The 17869-nt window shown below is 53.0% G+C and overlaps 1 protein-coding gene across 3 annotated transcripts; it reads left to right on the top strand.

Annotated features, from left to right (window-relative positions):
- The first annotated feature begins 3578 nt into the window (after positions 1 to 3578).
- On the top strand, positions 3579 to 15685 carry U2af1 (U2 small nuclear RNA auxiliary factor 1). 3 transcript variants are annotated; one of them, XM_048346171.1, is made up of 8 exons: positions 3579 to 3689; positions 7707 to 7794; positions 10227 to 10293; positions 14382 to 14431; positions 14524 to 14622; positions 14761 to 14894; positions 14999 to 15091; positions 15403 to 15685. In XM_048346171.1, exons 1-8 carry the CDS (start codon positions 3646 to 3648, stop codon positions 15542 to 15544), a joined length of 717 nt encoding a protein of 238 aa, XP_048202128.1. In that variant the 5' UTR covers positions 3579 to 3645; the 3' UTR covers positions 15545 to 15685. The 3 variants fall into 3 exon arrangements, with proteins under 3 accessions (XP_048202128.1, XP_048202127.1, XP_048202129.1); XM_048346170.1 differs by lacking the exon at positions 10227 to 10293 and adding an exon at positions 11074 to 11140; XM_048346172.1 differs by lacking the exons at positions 3579 to 3689; positions 7707 to 7794 and adding an exon at positions 11074 to 11140.
- Positions 15686 to 17869: the final 2184 nt, after the last annotated feature.

Genomic DNA, 17869 nt, shown 5'->3' on the forward strand with positions numbered 1-17869 from the left:
TCCGTGCCCAGGCTGCCGCCCTGGAAATGGACGAGGGCCAGGCAACCACCTTGTGCTCCCTGGGCAGAAGCCACGGGCGCGTGAATCCTGGCGCTCACCGGCGAGGCTCTGCCCTGCCCGCCCACCGCCGCTCGGCTGTCTCCCGCGCCGCACGCCGCTCCCGGCCCGCAGCGGCCTCTTCGCGGTCAGCGCCGCTCAGTCTGCTGGCAAAGATCCTCGCACGCACGCATCCCGCCTGCCATTCGCCGGCAGCTCAGGGTCTCTGCCAGGACTGGAGAACTTCCACCGCGTGCCTCTTGATCTCTGAAGTCCTACAGCTTTCCAATGTCCCTCGAGTCCCTGCCCTACTGGGAAGGATGCTGCAAACGGCCTTCTCATGGGAGCCATGCGGTGCGTCTCCTCCCTCCGTACCCCAAAGGCAGTGACGCTCAAGATTACAGAACGACAAACACATTTGAAAAGCGAAAACACAGTTGGGTGCTCGTGGCTCAAGCGCATCATTCCAGCTACTCAGGAGGCTGAGCTCTGAGGATGTAGGTTTGAAGCCAAACCAAGCACACAAATCCTTAAGACCCATTGTAAGTGCAGCATGACTCGTGGTAGAGCCACAGCCAGTGAGCAGGAGAAAGAGCATACCCCACTTGAGTAGCACCTGCACGTGTGCGCGCGCGCACACACACACCTAGCCAGGTGTGGTAGTACATGCCTGTAGTCTCAGCAACTTAGGAGGATGAGATGGATCACTTGAGCTCAGGAGTTAGAAGCCAACCTGAGCCAAAGGGAAAGACTTTATCACAAAAAATAAATTTCAGGAAATGGAAATGAGGTTTTTTTTCCTCTGTTGTTTTTGTTTGTTTCTTGCCAGTCCCGGGGCTTGAACTCAGGGCCCAAGCACTGTCCCTGGCTTCTTTTTGTTCAAGGCTAGCACTCTGCCACTTGAGCTACGGCACCACTTCCAGCTTTTTCTATCTATGTGGTGCTGAGGAATCGAACTCAGGGCTTCATGTATAGGAGGCGAGCACTCTACCACTAGGCCATACTCCCAGCGCTCTCTGTGTTGTTGTTTTTGTTTTTTTATTTTTATTGTTTATTATAAAGGTGACATAGTTACATAAGTCAGGTAAAGAGCACATTTCTTCCCGGCCCCTGTCCTCCCTTCCCTCCCTCTCTCCCAGTTCTGCCTCCCATCCCGTTTGTTTTCCTTCCTTCGTGTGTGCCCACGGCCAGCAGAGACACCCGCGTGGGACGGACCACCAGGGCGTCTCCACTCCTCAGGCCACATCAGCTTTGGCAGCTAAGTGAATTCTGGCGCCAATTTTACAGAAAGAGACGGTTTCCGGAGCGCTTGCATTCTGGGACAGCAAGGAGGAGTCCGCGTGGCGTGTTCTACCAGGGACGGAATGCCAACGCCACACAGCACAGCACAGCTCACCTCCAGTGGCAGCCGCGTAGCCAGTTTCGGAGACAGGGGTGGCTGGCTCCGTGAACAAATGGAGTCCTGAGCACAGAGAAGCTTACAGCCAAGGTTGCCTCGCTGAAAGGAAAAAGCAACCTTAAAACGCTCAACGGTGGGAGGGGAGAAGGTAGATCAGTGGCAGAGAGCTCAGTTGGCAGGCACAGGCCCTGGGTTCAGCTTCAAGCACAAGAAAGGGGGGTGGACTGTGAGAATCCTATATGAGCCCCTCCCTGGCAAGAAAGGCTGCCTGAGTTGTGGGGCCAAACTAGCATGCTGAAAGGAAGGAGGGCAGAACGGCAGTGAAATCGAGACTGCAGGACCGAGGTGGAGCGGAGCAGAGCGGAAAGCGTGTGCTCGGGATCTGAGAGCCACGAGGGCCCCCCTCTCCCACAGGAAGCGATGACGTCAACTCTGTGTTGTCCTCGGAGCTCTAGGTCAGCCAGACCTTCGCCACCTGGAAAGGGAGGAAGGAGCATGGCTTCTGCTTTGGTGAGCAAAGGCACTGAGGAAAAGCTAAGAGGAAGAAGGGACAGGACGGAAGGTTGAGTGAAGGCAAGGATCTAATGGACAGGAGCTGGGAAGCCAAGAGGACCCAGGTGAGTGTAGGCAACCGGTGTCACCCAATGCCGGAACAAAAGGCCTAACGGTGGAGGAGGAGAGAGGGATATCAGGTAACAGACACATTGAGCTCAAGAGAAGTGTTGGCCAAGAGTCTTCCCAGCTTGCATCTATATACCTGTCACAGGATGTGTTGAAACAGTTATGCTCAGGCTGGGAAGATGGCCTAGTGGTAGAGTGCTCGCCTCGTATCCATGAAGCCCTGGGTTCCATTCCTCAGCACCAAATATATGGAAAAAGCCCGAAGTGGCACTGTGGCTCAAGAGGCAGAGTGCTGGCCTTGAGTAAAAAGAAGCCAGGAGCAGTGCTCAGGCCCTGAGTTCAAGCTCCATGACTGCCAAAAAACAAACAAAAACCCAAGAAACAGTTATGCTCACAAATATCACATGGATGGACAGTTGATGGTGGCCAGATGGGTCACCAGAAAGACAGACAGATGAATGGATGGATGAATGGGGAGGTAGGAGGGGAGCGAGGGAGGGAGAGAGGGATGGAGGGAGGAAGGAAGGAGGGGGAGAGGAAGGAAGGAAGGGAGGGAGGGAAGGAGGGGGAGTAGATGGGTGGGCAGATAGACAGATGGTCAGGTGAATAGAAGGCCAGATGGATGGGAAAGTGGATGGAAGGGCAAATCAATAGAAGGATGGATGAATGGAAGGACGGACACATAGGTGGATGAATAGCCCGGATGGATGGATGGATGGATAAATGGAAGGGTGGGTAGATGGAAGGAAGGACACATGGGTGGATGATGGACAGATGGGCAGGTGAACAGGACCGATGGATGATGGATGGAAGGATGCACACAGGAGTGGATGGACAGGCAGATGGGTTGGCAAATAGGACAGATGGAAGGACTGTGGGTAGACGGAAGGAAGGATGGATGCACAGCCAGACGGACAGCTAGATGACGGCAGGTGGTCATTCGCCACGGAGAGGCTCTGCAGGCGGAGGCGCGGTCCTACCTGGCACCGAGATGTCCCCGCGCCCCACCCCACAGGCCGCGGCCGGGCCTTGACTGCGGCGGGCCGGCTGGACATTGGGTAGCCTAAGGTGAGCCGGTGCCCGTGGGAGCGTGGCGGGTTCGGAACTCGGCCCTGAGGGGGGCAAGGGGGTGCCCCAGAAGGCCAGGGCCGGGCCAGGCCCGGCAGGGCGGGCTCCCCGGGGCGGGCAGGCCGGCAGGCGGAGGGCCCCGCCCGGCCGGAGTGGCGGGGGTGGGGGGAGAGCGGCGCCGGGCAGTCCCCCCGGGCCGGAAGAGGGGGCGGGATCCCCGGGGGACCCCCTCGTCCTCCCCACGTCGCCCTCACCCGCCGGCCAGCGGGCGGAGCGCGAGGCCCTCGCCGGCGGAGCGCGGGCCCCGACAGGGGGCGCGCGGGCGTCGGAGCCGCGGGGCGGGGCCTCCGCGCGCACGACGTCCCGCCCCCGCGCAGGCGGCGTCTCTCCCGATTGGACAGCGCCGCTACGCGGGGCGGGGAGAAGCCTCGTCGCGTCCGGTGACGTCTCCCGCGGGCGTCGGCAGGGTCGGCAGTGTCGGCAGCCGTGTCGGCGGCGGCGGCGGCGGCGGCCGGTGGAAAATGGCGGAGTACTTGGCCTCCATCTTCGGCACCGAGAAAGACAAGTGAGTGGGAGCCGCCCGCGGGGCTCGGGCTGCGGCGGCGGCGGCGGCCCGGGCGTGGCGGCGGGGTGCGGGGCGGGGGGGTGGGGGGGAGGCCCGGGCGGGGCGGGCGCGCGGCGGGAAGCAGCCGCGGCCTTTCCGGCCTCGCGCGCCTCGTGGGCCGCGCCGGGCCTCCGCGCCGGGCCTCGGGCCGCCGCGCCCGCCCCGCCCGCCCCGCCCGCCGCTGCTCCCGCGGTTCCCCCCCCCCCCCCCGGCGGTGGGCGCTCGCTGCGGTGGTGGGGCCGCGCCGTCCCCGGCCACGCCGGCGCCACGGCGGGGGGCAGCCCGCGATGGGGTTTTGTCTCCGGTGCCGGGCGGAGGAAGTCGCCCCGCGCGCGGGTTCACCGTCCGCCTGCCTTCGGGGCCAGGATGAGGAAATGGGTGCTTGATGTCCGGGTCTGTCTCTCTGTCTCCCCCCCCCCCTTCTCTTCCCCTCTCCTCCCTCTCTTTTCCCCTTAAAAGCTACATGCCTTCCCCGACCGATTGATCGTTAGATTAAAAGTAAGAAACAAAATTAAATTCACTGGCATCATCTGATTGCTGCCCCGGCAAGTGTTAATTCCCAGCGTGTTGGCTGAAGTTTAGGCTAAATGAAATGTCTTCAGGCGCGTTCAGGGATAATTCCTCCTTTGGAAACCTAAAGATTAAGCGTCTGCCCTTATCTACTCTGAGTAAGTAGCTAACCATCTTGGTATTCTTGTAAAAAAAAAAAAAAAAAGCTCCTGTTTGTAATGGTAAGCCCCTAAATTTGCGGTGGATAACACTGTTGGAAATGTTTCTGTTTTTTAGGAAGGAGCCCATCCTGCCCAGTGTCTTTACACGATAGACTCTCCTGCGTTCTTCGCAAGAGGGGGTCTATTGCTTTCAAAAACTTGCATGCCATAATCAGCACTGAACTGTAATCACCCTAGGGACATTGGTTGGGTGTCACCTATAAGCCAGTCAGATAGGAAATCCTATTTGGGTTTTTGTCCCCTGGGAACTCCTGGAGGGAGGAGATAGAGTCAATGCTAAGGATAGTTAGTTGAAACAGGTAAGAACCGGTCACAGGGTCAAGAAGCTGGCCGAGTGAGATCTTGGGGATGAGTAGCAAGCTCTGCTAGGATGCGGCTTCCTGGCGTTCCTAGGCTGAAGGTCTCACACGTGAGAATCCCAGGCATCCTCAGTAGTTTTGTCCCTCGGTTATATTTGTGTGTGTGGTGTTTTCTGAAAAGCCGTCTTGGGTGATTTCACTGGTACTTTACAAAACTCCTACTTTAGAGGTATATTCTAAGTGGGGGGGAAGGGTGGGTGGAAGGTCCCTGGGGCTTGAACCAGGGCCTGTGTACTCTCCCTGAGCTTTTTTCCTCTCAGAGGCTGTCACTACCCCTTGAGCCACAGCTCTACCTTTGGCTTTTGGGTGATTAATTGGAGGTAAGAGTCTCACCAGCTTTCCTGCCTGGGTTGGCTCTGATCCACAATTCTCAGATCTCAGCCTCCTGAGCAGCTATGATGATAAGTATAAGCCACCACAGCGCCACTTCTGGTTTTCTAGTGGTTAATTGCAGCTAGAGCCTCCTGGACTTTCCTGCCGTGGCTGGCTTTGAACTGCTATCCTCAGATCTCAGCCTCCTGAGTAGCCGGGATTATAGGTGAGAGCCACCAGCTCCCAGCTCTTTTTTTTTTTTTTTTTTTAAGATTTTCTTTATTAGCATACACCGTTTCGTGTATGTGTGTGTTCTGGTACTAGAGTGTGAACTCAGATCTTAAGCTCTTACTTGGTTTTTTTTTTGTTTTGCTTTTGCTCAAGGCTGGTACTTTACCACTTGAGTCATGCCTCGAGTTCAGCCTTTTTCCTCGTTAATTAGAAATAATAGTCTCCAGGAGTTTTTCTCTTCAGGCTAACTTCCAACTGTGGTCTTATATCTCACCCTCCCAAGTAGGATTACAGGCATGAGACACTAGCACCTGGCCACATACATTAGCTGTTTGTTTGGTTTTATTTATTTATTTATTTTTGGCCAGTCCTGGGGCGTGGACTCAGGGCCTGAGCACTGTCCAGGGCTTCTTTTTGCTCAAGGCTAGCACTCTGCCACTTGAGCCACAACACCCCTTCTGGCTTTTTCTATATATGTGGTGCTGGGGAATCGAACCCAGGGCTTCATGTATACGAGGCAAGCACTCTTGCCACTAGACTATATTCCCAGCAGCCCACACGTACATTAATTTTACAAGGAGAGTTTCATTGTGACATTTTCATACATAATGTACCCCTTCTATCCCTCTCCTTTGCCCCCTCTAATAGCATTTAAAAAATATTCCTGCTATAAATGACTACTTTTCAACCTATTAGGGCAAAACTATAAAGTCATAATTATTTAACAACCAGCTAATTATCTAATAAGTTGATTATTTCGTCCAGGCTACCTGTGTTCTCATTTCAGGGACATGAAGGGAATTAGCTTCCAGGAAACAAGATCATGATAGTGTTAAGTATAGGTCTCTACCAAATAAAGATATTTAGCTTATTCAACATTTTGTTTATGGATGTTTTCTAGATCCAAGTATAGGTCAGCCTATATAATAGTGTATCTGTGGATACTTTTTTTTTTTCTTTCACTAGTTTAACATAACAGGTTTGTTCCTAGACGTTTTGGTTCATTTACTAAATTGTTAATAATGGTAAAATGAAAGACATTTCTGGAAGTATGGGGACAGGAATTGCTTTATGTATATGGGCTTATTTAGTTAAATATTGTTGAGACTGGAGTATAATTTACTTGAGATATTTTTTAAATAAGCTCTTCACTTTCAGTTGACTTCCTAAGGATATGTTATGTTCTAGTTGTGTTAGGTTATCTAAAGTGAGACTTAGAAGTCTGCAGATTACAGATAGCAATCGTTTCCTCTCCTGATAATGCTCACAGGCTTTCCCATCTCTACTGCTGCCTGATAATTTTAAAAGGCTAGCTGAACTGATCTTTGTGGTTCTCCAAATTTCACTGAAGTCGAGGCTTTCAATCTTGACTCTGTATTGATGCCTAAACATACATGGTTTTGACTAAAAATAACGGAATGTACAGGGTAGCATTCCCTCCTCTGCCAGGCCACCTGGTGTTCCACCACCACGGGGTGCTGTTTTGATTTGGCCTGGCTAGTCGGTGTGTCCAAGTGTACTAGGGATGTCTTCTCAGTAGAGACAGCGCGACTTTAGGCAAGCTTCTCGAGGTGTGCTAGGGTCCCTTGTTTAGTGCATTGGGAATGAGAACTTTGCTTCACAACTGTTAGTGGATTTCTTTTTGGTTCGAAAGCATGCTCAGGTTTGGAAAGAACCTGACTCTTACCTTAGGTTGATAGCACTTTATGAGCCCTGTGAATGAGGTGTGCATATCTCTGGTTCCTGGGACAGTGCCAGGTTGGCATTTTCCTCATGTTGGAGGTGGCATCTGAGACCCAGAAGGTAGAGCAGTTTGCCTGAGCCATCCAGCTGGTAGAATCAGGGTCTTTCTCCTTGTGATGGTGTGCTGCTTCCTCAAGAGAGTTTCACCATGGAGAAGTAGAGAACAGAGAGGGCTTAAATTTCGTTTTCGTCTAATACTTTAAGAAAGAACTACAGGAATTTGGACACCAGTGGCTCACATCGGTAATCCTAGCTACACAGGAGGCTGAGATCTTAGGATCACCGTTCAAAAGCCAGCCCAAGCAGGAAAGCCTCACAAAAAAAACAACAGAAGTGGATCTGTGGCTCGAGTGGTAGAGTGCTATTCCTTAGCACAAAAGATCAAGGACAGTGCCCAGACCCTGAATTCAAATCCCAGGACCAACAAAAGAAAGAACTGCAGAGAAAGTAAACATTAAAAATGGAGTGCATTTGAGTGAATAGAAGTCAGGTTAGAGTGGATTATGTTGTAGAAGAAAAGGATGTTAGTGAAGGGATAGGTTCATGGCATTTCCATGTGACACCTTCCCAGTAAGTAATCCTCTCTCACATTTCTCTTCCAGAGTCAACTGCTCATTCTATTTCAAAATTGGAGCATGTCGTCATGGAGACAGATGTTCTCGGTTGCACAATAAACCGACCTTTAGCCAGGTTTGTTAGTTTTCTTTTTCGTTTTCATGTAAATTATTAAAGCTTGTGTACTTTTTTAGAGGCAATAATCTCCACATGCTAGACAATAGTCCTTTTCCCTCTTGTTTTAGTTTTCATTGGTGTTTAAGTGGAAATGTAGATGCCCACCCCCAGAGGGAAGTCCCCACCCCTCTTACTATTGGAGAAGCCTTAACAACAAGCATAGACTTGGCTGCGAGTGACCGAGCCCTGCCATCCGCCCCCACCCCACCCCCGTGGGCCAGGGCAGGCCAGCGCTGACTGAGCCTCTCTCTCCAGAACCAGTGGGGGCAGAGGTCTGCTCTGTTCTCACCATGCAGTAGTGACGAAGCTTCTGACCTGGTTGTCAGCAGACTTGTCGTGCCGTGCTGTTATGCTTTCTCCAGTTTTCCAACCCTCCTCATTTTCACAGCCCACATTGAGCCCATACCAAGCTGCACGGTGTCGTGGGAACAGTAAGAATGAGACTTGAACTGTGGAAGATAGGCACACACCGTCCATAGCAGCGTGTCTGTTCAGTCAGCCGACGACGCCCGTCCCCCTGGGCTTGGGTCTGCCTTGAGTGAATTCAGCCCGTCATTGGGGGTTCTGGTCGTTTGGGTTTGGGCTGATAGCCTGCAAGAGCGCACCTCTAATGGGAGCAGAGAGCAGCTGCCCAGGGGCCAGAACGGGCAATGTGGGAGAGTCTGCACCTGACTCCTCGGAGAGGAAACGGTGGCCTCTTCCCCTGAGACTTCATTTTCTGTCCCTGTTTCACCTTCCTCACCGATTGGGCATGGCTAAAGCCCTCACTGTAGGGAAACCTCACACAGTGATGTTCTTAGAAGGGGGGCCTTAGTGACCTGCTGGCCAAGCAGTTCTTAGGACAAGATGTGACAAGTTAGTGTTACCATGGCCTGCTGGCCAAGCAGTTAATGTCACAGGAAAATTTTACCTTTTAATAACTCTTAACATGCTCTCCTCACATGTTCCTTTTTTTTAGTTACTTAGTCACCTAACTAAAGGAGCCATAACGAGCACCTTCAGTGTCTGCGCAGGCCTTTGATTTTGGGGAATTGTTAAGTAGAGGGCTAAGAAGACAGGGTGTCCCCTACTATCAGCGTCCTCTTCCAGCCTCGGGAAGTGAGGCTGTTGTGCCCTGGCCATCAGTGCTCAAATGGCGGGGGGGGGGGGGGGGGATCCATAGTCCGTGTTAGTGGAAGCCTCCAGTGTGGGCTTGGTTAGCTGGGGTCCTGGCCACCCCTGATTGAACCACATCTCCCTTTTCCACGAAGTTCCCTAGAGTACATATTGCCGGAGGGAACTGCACTGCTGCTGCGTAGCTGGGCCCGTGCAGCCCGTCGTCAGAAGGTGCCCCCTGCTTCCGTGCCGAGCTGAGGAGAGCCAGCCTGGGGAGCTTGTGGGGCCCCCGCTGAGCGAACGGCTAGAGAGGGCGCCGGGCCCAGGATGGAGGTGGCAGCTTCCGTTCAGGTGCTCGGCCCTCGCAGCTGTGGCTGCACACAGCAGAGACCGGGGACAGCAGGTCAGGATGGAGGTGTGAGCACGGAGGAAAACTGCCCCTGTGACTGGACGTTCTTAAGTCACACGGTGTGCATTCAGCTCAGCTCGCAGCCCCCTAGCACAGCCTGGGGTGGGTGAACTTGTCACAGTGGTGTGGGCTCAGCTCGCAGGCCCCTAGTGTAACTCGGGGTGGGTGAACTCACCGTGGTGTGGACGTTAAGATTCATGTAATATATTAGCTTACTAACTTAAACATGGTTTGTTTTTTCAGACAACTTGATTTTAAGAAGAGCGGTACAGTGTAAGGTTTCAAGTCTTCCTGATCCAGTTTAAAGCACAAGGGCTAAAAGGATTGTTTTCCTTAAAAGAAGGATCGGAAAAGAGCAAATGTTTTAACTATTGTATTATGTAAACAGAGATCCCACCAAGAAAGTGTAAATGAGAGTCAGGTATCCATGACAACTCGTGTGCCTGTTTGCCAAGAGACCAGAGAACTTGATGCACTGCATACGGTTCAGTTATGCATTTGGTTGGGAAAAATCATTTTGTGTGGGGCCTATGATTAGAAGGTGAATTTTTTGACATCTTGTTGTCTGCTGGCTTGAAGTACAAGAAGTGTCCTGTTACTCATCTTGTATCAAAGCGCTTCACGATTGGTGACGGGGACCACTCAAAACAACAGTTAACAGTTCTTGGTTGCTGGCTGACTTGACCTAAGTCACTGCTCAAACTCTGTTTTCATAATATGATGGTTTTGGTGTACTCTGCACAAGACAGTGTCTGTCTGACTTGCGGGAAAAAAATCAACAACAACAAAAGTTTAGCCATTTGCAAACAAATTGTCTCTTTGCAATTGTCTAATATATGCACAGCAGCCAGTAGAATTCCCCTTTTTATTTTTTTTTTCCCCGCAGACCATCTTGATTCAAAACATCTATCGTAACCCCCAAAACAGTGCACAGACGGCTGACGGCTCACACTGTAAGTCCCACAGCTGGAGAAAGTTTTTAAACCATGGTGTCAAGAGCCTACTCTTAATTGAGACACGTTGGCTCTGAGCTGCTGACATAGAGCTGTTGCAAACAGGACAAGGTGCTGGAACCGCGTGGCGCACACAGCCAGAACTTGACACGGGCCACGTTCAGAGGCTCCCTAGGGAGGTCACTGGCCGGGCTCTGCTGACTGACGTTTGTCATGAGTGTCCGTCCATGTGAACGGGTTTTCACACCAACAGCCCATCATTGGCCTTCACAGTGACTGAACCTTGGCCTTTATTAAGTTCTTTCTGTAAAATTTTAAATGGTAGGAATATTAAGGAGTCAATAAGGTAAGTCACCCAATAAGTGTGGGTTTTATTTCACCATTGCCATTTTTCCTCTAGGAAGTAGAGATTTCATGACATGTGACTATTGTATTTCTTTGGTACAGCATTTTTCTTGCATTTATAGGAGCACTTTGTTTTTGAGTTCCCGAAGGTTTCTGTTTGATCTAAACACAGTGGCAGTCACTGGGAAGCCATTGGCATGCTTCCTGGGTTGGCATTTTGGAGTCTGGAAGTACAATACTGGCATCTCATGAGATCTCTGGTGTCACAGTGCTAGGCTAGCTCAGGACAGCCGCCAACTGAGGGACATCTCTGCTCTGAAAAATAACCTGCTCTTTTTCCAGCGCCGACTCAACTGACGCGATCGCAAAAGGCAGCCGGTGAAGTGTGTACATTTAATTTTCCATAATATAAAGTTGTTGCGTTTTGTATTTCAGACCATTGCCCTCTTGAACATTTACCGTAACCCTCAAAACTCTTCCCAGTCTGCTGACGGTTTGCGCTGTAAGTTCATCCAAGTTCCTTCCCTGGTTCCCTGGGCTTGCGTGTCCGAGCGAGCGCAGTGGCGGCTCCACCTGCTCTGCTGTGCTGTGTCACTGGAGGTGGCAGGAGCTTTTGTCCCACGCCCTCTGGTGGAGATGTGCACTCCTGCCCCGCCCGGGCCCCCAGTGGGTGGCCAGGGCGCCCTGCTGCCCCCTCCCTGACCGCCACCGGGCATGCCGGGGCTGCGGCAGTGGCTCCCAGAAAGAGCGCTGGCACGTTTCAGATTTTATTTCTTGCTAGACATTTTTTCCCCTAAAGCTCCATTTTGGAGATGACGCTCTTAATGTGCAGTGAGGGGCCACAGTCTGTGTGGCCCCTCCGTTCTCCCACCACGCCCCTGCCACCCCTGACATACAGGTGTGCTCAAGTTAGGTGTGCACTCGGCAGAAGAGACGGGGCTTTGAGCCGCCTGCTTGGCATACATTTACAGTCTCAACCTCAGAGTTAGCGTTCTGCATTTGGGAAACCTGTCCAAAGTCCTCGGTGTAAAGCAGATGCACACTGCTCCTGGGGCACGTCACCGCTTTCCTCCTGAGATGGGAAACAGGAGCGAACCTCCTGTGTGCAGTGGAAGCTTCTAGAGAGCAGAGTGTGGATCACTGTCACTGCAGAGTTCCCGACCCAAATTTGCCTTCTTCACTGTCCAGCAGTAGAGCATTGAAGTCTAGTCCTTTGTGGATGAGTTGAGGCAAGCACCTGAACTCCCGTTAGAACGTCCACACTAAAGGTAGACACGTGTCATTTACCAGTTTGGTTTAAAGCGAGAAACGTTCCTAGCCCAGACCTAAACCCAGCCCATTCTGGCTTGAGGTAAACAGCCTCTGGTGGGGACTGGGGCTGCCTGTAAATCCCCCGCTGAGATACCAGTGTTCTTGCCATGAGTGCGGTGGCAGGACTTCCTTGGTGACCCTTGGTTTAAAATTCCTGGTTGGTTTGCTTTTTCTGTTTTAGAAATGTGTCTTATATGGACTTCACAAATAATTTTATTCACAACTCTGCCCTGGGTGCACACGAAGACTGAGTAATGATAATTAGGAATTCTCGGGCCGGGATGCTCACTCAGGGCTCTGCTTGACCGGATAGAAGGTTGCGTGGTATAAGCTCCAGCACGGAGTACTGGCTTTGGGCATACACCATGAACGAGACATGCAACTCTTACTAAGTTCTCTGTTTCTGGAATCCAGAATGTACAAATTCAATACACTTTCACATTTTAGGAAGAAAAGTCACCTAAGTAAAATCACTGGCTCTTTTTGAGATACTCTTTCACGTGTAGAAAAATAAGCTTCAAAAGAAAGAGTAATAAAGAGGGTAAATTTGATCAAAGTACACTAAATGCATGTACGGAAACCCCTTTATATGATGGATATACATTTAAAAGTTTTAAAGGCTTCCTATGTGTCACTTAACATTAAACGTGAATTCACAGTTTAAGGGTGATGTTTCTCTTAAGAAAACCGATCATGTCTCACGTTGTATTGTTTAGAATATATCAGGTCACTTAAATGATTTTCTATGTGATCAGTGCCTTTCAGGTTATTTTAACTGATTTTTTAAAATAAGCAGAATGAATATAGCCCATAGTTGAAAGTAAATGCCACAAAAAGTTGTCAAAGCTGCTAAGAATTTTAAGTGTGGGGGCTGGGAATATGGCCTAGTGGCAAGAGTGTTTGCCTCATATACATGAAGCCCTGGGTTCGATTCCTCAGCACCACATATATAGAAAAAGCCAGAAGGGGCGCTGTGGCTCAGGTGGCAGAGTGCTAGCCTTGAGCAAAAGGAAGCCAGGGACAGTGCTCAGGCCCTGAGTCCAAGGCCCAGGACTGGCAAAAAAAAAACACAAAGCATTTTAAGTGTGTAAGTAATTGCTTTCCTTTTAAGTTCTCGCGATGGGGAACGAAATGGGTTTTAAGTGCGGAAGTCCGCCCTGTGGGCTCCGCCTCCCGTGGGCTTCCTGAAGGCTCTCTGCTCTGTGGCCCTCGCCTCCCGGTCAGGCATTGGGTAACACCGTGGTGGGCTGGCTCCAGAAGTCATAGTTGTTAGCTGATATATTCAGTAGGTTTGGGATTTTAGTAGTGGGGCTTCTAGAAATGTTAAGATAATGGAAAACAAGCCCGGGGCAGGTAAAGGGAATGTAGATCTTAGTTGCTTTTCTTTTCAAAGAAGTGAAGGGCTTGAGTCTGGATAGCGCCGGCTGCCAGCCTTACCTATGGTTGAAAATGGGGTGCCAGCCTGACCTTTAAGCTAATAAATCCTGTGTGGCTAGCTCCTCGCCGAGGGGCTTAGCATGACAGTCGACAGGCAAGCTCTGGGGTTCACACATTTTCTCTTGGGGGACCCGACCATTTGGACAGTAAAATGTGCAAACTTACCCATGCAGTGGATGTGATTACACTACTACGCATGTGAGTTACAGACAATTCACCTGATGAGAAGGTTTTGGGTTGCTTTCTTCAGCGAAGCATTCTATCTTGCCCTTTATTCAGGGGCGCTCAAAATCTTACAGTTGTCCTGCTGGGTATAATTGAATTAGAAACTTTTTTTAAGCTGGGTCCCCCTGGCTTGCTTACACCACAAATCCTAGGTACACAGGAAGCTGAGACTTGAGGATCATGGTTCAAAGCCAGCCCAGGCAGCAAAGTCCATGAAACTCATCTCTGGTGAAACAGCAAAAGGCTGGACTGAAGGTGTGGCCCAGAGCTGTGAAGCCCAAGCTTTGAGTCAGAAAGCAGAACAAGATTGCCAAGCTCAGTACCAGCATACTTTTTTTTTCTTTGTAAGGAGCCTTCTAGCATTCTGTTGGCAGTTTGAAGGGAACTCGTGAGGCACCCAGTTCTTAATTGCCCTGTTTCTGCTCCCATTTTAACTTCATAAAGGGAAAAGGTGTCTGTGTGCTTACCTAGCCTCTAGTCTAAATCTTAAAAGAAACTTTGGTTTTGCCATCCTCTTAATTGGAGCGTCAACCTTTTTCTCGTCCTTTGTGGAGCTGGAGCGTTTTTGATGCTGATTTAAGCAGTTGGGATGTCAGCGCCGGGCAGAGCCGGCGGGCGGTGACGCTCAGCAGCCGCGCTCCTCACTCCACGCGGTGCTCGCCGCGCGTCCTGGCCTGGCGTAGACAGTCGCGTGTCGCTAGCGGTTGAGCTTAAGGACGAGGGGCGCTCGGCTGCGTGGCCCTAACCAGCAAGCTGTGTCTCGTTGGCAGGTGCGGTGAGCGACGTGGAGATGCAGGAGCACTACGATGAGTTCTTCGAGGTGGGTCCCGGCGGGCTGGGCTGCGGGGCCCCGGGGGGCTGGGTGTGGGGGGAGAGGAGAGGGCGAACGCCCTCACCGCCCTGTCTCCTCAGGAGGTCTTTACGGAGATGGAGGAGAAGTACGGGGAGGTGGAGGAGATGAACGTCTGTGACAACCTGGGCGACCACCTCGTGGGGAACGTGTACGTCAAGGTACGCGGGGCTGGGGCTGGCCGCCTGGGGGCTCCGTGTTCACCTTGACTCCGGCGGTCGCGGCGGGGGTGGTGGCCCTGGCCTCGGGAGGGGCGGGCAGGGGCGCGGCACGGGTCGGCAGCGCGGCGGCTCTTGCAGTTCCGCCGGGAGGAGGATGCGGAGAAGGCTGTGATCGACCTGAACAACCGCTGGTTCAACGGGCAGCCGATCCACGCCGAGCTGTCGCCCGTGACCGACTTCAGGGAAGCCTGCTGCCGCCAGTATGAGATGGGGTGAGTCTGGCGCCGCTGGGGAGCCCCGCCTCTCCCCCCCTCCCCCCCCCCCCCCCCCCCCCCCCGCGGGCCGCGGCGGCGTCACAGCATCCGTTGTCCCGCAGGGAGTGCACGCGGGGTGGCTTCTGCAACTTCATGCACCTGAAGCCCATCTCCAGAGAGCTGCGGCGGGAGCTGTATGGGCGCCGGCGCAAGAAGTGAGTCCCCCGCGGGGCGGGGGCGGGGGAGACCTCCTGCACCGGGGCTGCTCCAGCTCCGAGTGTGGAGACCAGGCCGGGACCCGCGGGGGCCGTCACGCCGGCTGCCGTCCGCGCGTGCAGCTCTTGGCCGAGTCCCGTCGTGCCGTCCGGGGTCCGCGGACCTGGCGGGGCTGGGCAGTGCCCACCTCGGGCCCTGGGTTGAGACGCCGGCGGGCGCCACGGGAGCCGAGTCGCGGGGTCGCAGGTGCGGCCTGCGCCTTCACGCGGCGCCCACCGGTGACGGCCGCCCCGTGCGTCTCTCACCGCAGGCATCGATCGAGGTCCCGGTCCCGCGAGCGCCGGTCCCGGTCCAGAGACCGCGGTCGCGGTGGCGGCGGAGGCGGCGGCGGCGGGGGACGGGAGCGCGACCGGAGGCGGTCGAGAGATCGCGAGAGGTCCGGGCGATTCTGAGCCACGCCGTTTTTACCGTATGTCTGCTAGGAAGTGTTGTAGTTGATTGACCAAACCAGTTCATAATGGGAATTTTTTTTAAAAAACAACAAAAAAAAAAACAAAGATGGGTTTCTGAATAAAATTTGTAGTGATACAGTTTCCTCCGTGTCACTCGTTTCTCAGAACAAACCTTGCGGTCGTGCGACCTTGAGGCAGATCGATGTGTACTATCTGTCACTTTGACTTGCAAGGGAACCGCACCTGTGGGCCAGTGGCCAGCAGAGCCCCCGGGGACTTCCCCGCCCCGCGCGCAGGGCCGCGGGCTGTGCTGGCTCTGTAACCGGGCTCCGATTTCACACATCTCGAGTGTCTTGCGACGGCTGCGGGTGGTGGGTTCCGTTCCAGTGGCCCCACTGCACTTCCTGGGCCCACCCTAGTGGGCGCCTGCTCAGCACAAGGGGTGGGGGGGCTGTGGCTAGGGCCACTGGGCACTAGGGGAAGGGATGCCAGGCCAGCAGAGTGGCAAGGGCATCAGGGTGCAGCTCCACCTTCCGCGTGATTCTCTTGATGTGGGGGACTTGTTCGCAGTTGGTCTGGGGCGTCAGCTCTCGCCCATGGGGCGTGGAGCCGGAGGGGCGTCTGTCTAGTCTGTTAGCCATGCCCAAAAGCCCAGTGCAGGCACTCGAGCTTGGCTGTGTGCAGTCGCTTGCACTCCTGAGGAAGGAAGAAGGGAGAAACGGGAAGCCCAGCGTGGGGTGTTGAGTGCTGGGCTGGGCGGGGCGGGCTCAGCCCCAAGGTGGCTCTGCAGCAGTTGCCACTGTTGCTGGTGCTTTGGAATCCGTTGAAAAGGGTAGCTCGGCCCCGGGCAGCAATGGGTCACACCCGGAACCCCAGCTTCTCAAGAAACAACTGGATTGTGGTCCGTTAGTCCAGCAGAGAAACCCTTGAGATGCCACCCGGTCCACCAGGAAAAACCTGGGCTGGAGCAAGAGTCTGGTACTGGAGAAAGAAAAGTACCGTGTTTATGGACTCCCCAGGTCAAGCAGGGTGAATGAGAGCAAGAAAAACCAGTGATCCGCACGCGCGATCTGTAAGGAGGCCGCAGTAGCACTGCAGTTTCTTCTGGATTGTGTCTGATGATCGGTGTGTTAGACGCATGCGGGGAACTCACTGTCGCTGATTGAACCCCGACAGCTGTGGGTCTCACCAGCTACCCGGTGTCCGTGAGCAGTTCTTTGCTGGCCGCCCCCGGCAGGAGGCTGGCTCCGCCATGCACGTGTGTGTATGCAGATAAGCCCTGGAACGTGCACGGATGTGTGCTAAAACACAAACACTGATTGCTGGGGCCATTTGGTGCCTGCTGTGTGATCAGTGCCGGGTTTAGGTTTGCTTGTTTCTCAGAGAAAGTGCAACTGGAAATGACTCCCTTTCTTCGTTGTCTTCCAACTCAGTACTAGGAAATACTATTGTATTTATTCTAAAATCCATTAGGAGTGGAGCACAGTTGTAATACCAGCATCCAGGAGATGAGAGAGGAGCACAGTGACTGAGGGCCAGCCTGGGCCCACAGGGAAGAACCAAGAGCCCGTCTAATCCCTTCTGTGTACCTTCAGTGATAACGCGTGTGCTCTAAAATAAAGGGCTGTACAGATCTACACTGGGAAGAGAGTGAATAATAAAGCAGGACAGAAAGTAAGGCCTGGCCAGGCAACACCCAGGAGAAAACAGAAATTCTGACAGCCGTGTAAATAAAAAGTCCCTTCAGACAAAACCAGTAGATGTTAGAAAGGGTGTCTGCAAAGTTAAAAAGTATCTCTCCATGAGCTACTTATTAAGACAAAAAGTGAAATAGTAACTTCACCTGGAGAGAGCTGCTGGCGAGACGGGGCACTGGATCAAAGCCTCCTCCCTCGGTCTAGCCACAGCACCACGCAGACCCAGCTCCGTGCCTTCCACAGAATGCCCCGTGCACGCCCAAACTGCCCCAGCCTTCCAAGATGAGTGGATGAAGAACTGCCCCAGACACAGAGAGGAGACGGCTCAGTCCCAAGGGCGTGGAAGTTCCCACAGACCTAACACTGGGCAAGTCTGGATGAAGGCCTTCCTCATTCTTAACTACTTTTCTGACAGAAGTTAGGTCAATTTGTTTTTCCAACTTCAGGCCTGGTGGTCTAAGCCTATAACCCTAGCTACCCAGGAGGCTGAGATCTGAGGATCCTGATTCAAAGCCAGCTCTAGACAGGAGCGTCCATGAGACTCATCTCCAATTAATCACCAGAGAACAGAAGTGATGCTGTGGCTTTGAGCAGAAAAGGCTCTTGAGCAGCACCTAGGCCCTGGGTT

This window comes from Perognathus longimembris, chromosome 5, assembly GCF_023159225.1.
Source record: "Perognathus longimembris pacificus isolate PPM17 chromosome 5, ASM2315922v1, whole genome shotgun sequence".
NCBI lineage: Eukaryota > Metazoa > Chordata > Mammalia > Rodentia > Heteromyidae > Perognathus > Perognathus longimembris.

Excerpts from the sequence above, each read along its gene's own strand:
- U2af1 (XM_048346171.1), top strand. The coding sequence starts at position 3,646 with ATGGCGGAGTACTTGGCCTCCATCTTCGGCACCGAGAAAGACAA. Across the intron at positions 10,294-14,381 it reads GACGGCTGACGGCTCACACT|GTGCGGTGAGCGACGTGGAG; the intron begins GTAAGTCCCACA and ends TCTCGTTGGCAG. Across the intron at positions 15,092-15,402 it reads TATGGGCGCCGGCGCAAGAA|GCATCGATCGAGGTCCCGGT; the intron begins GTGAGTCCCCCG and ends CTCTCACCGCAG.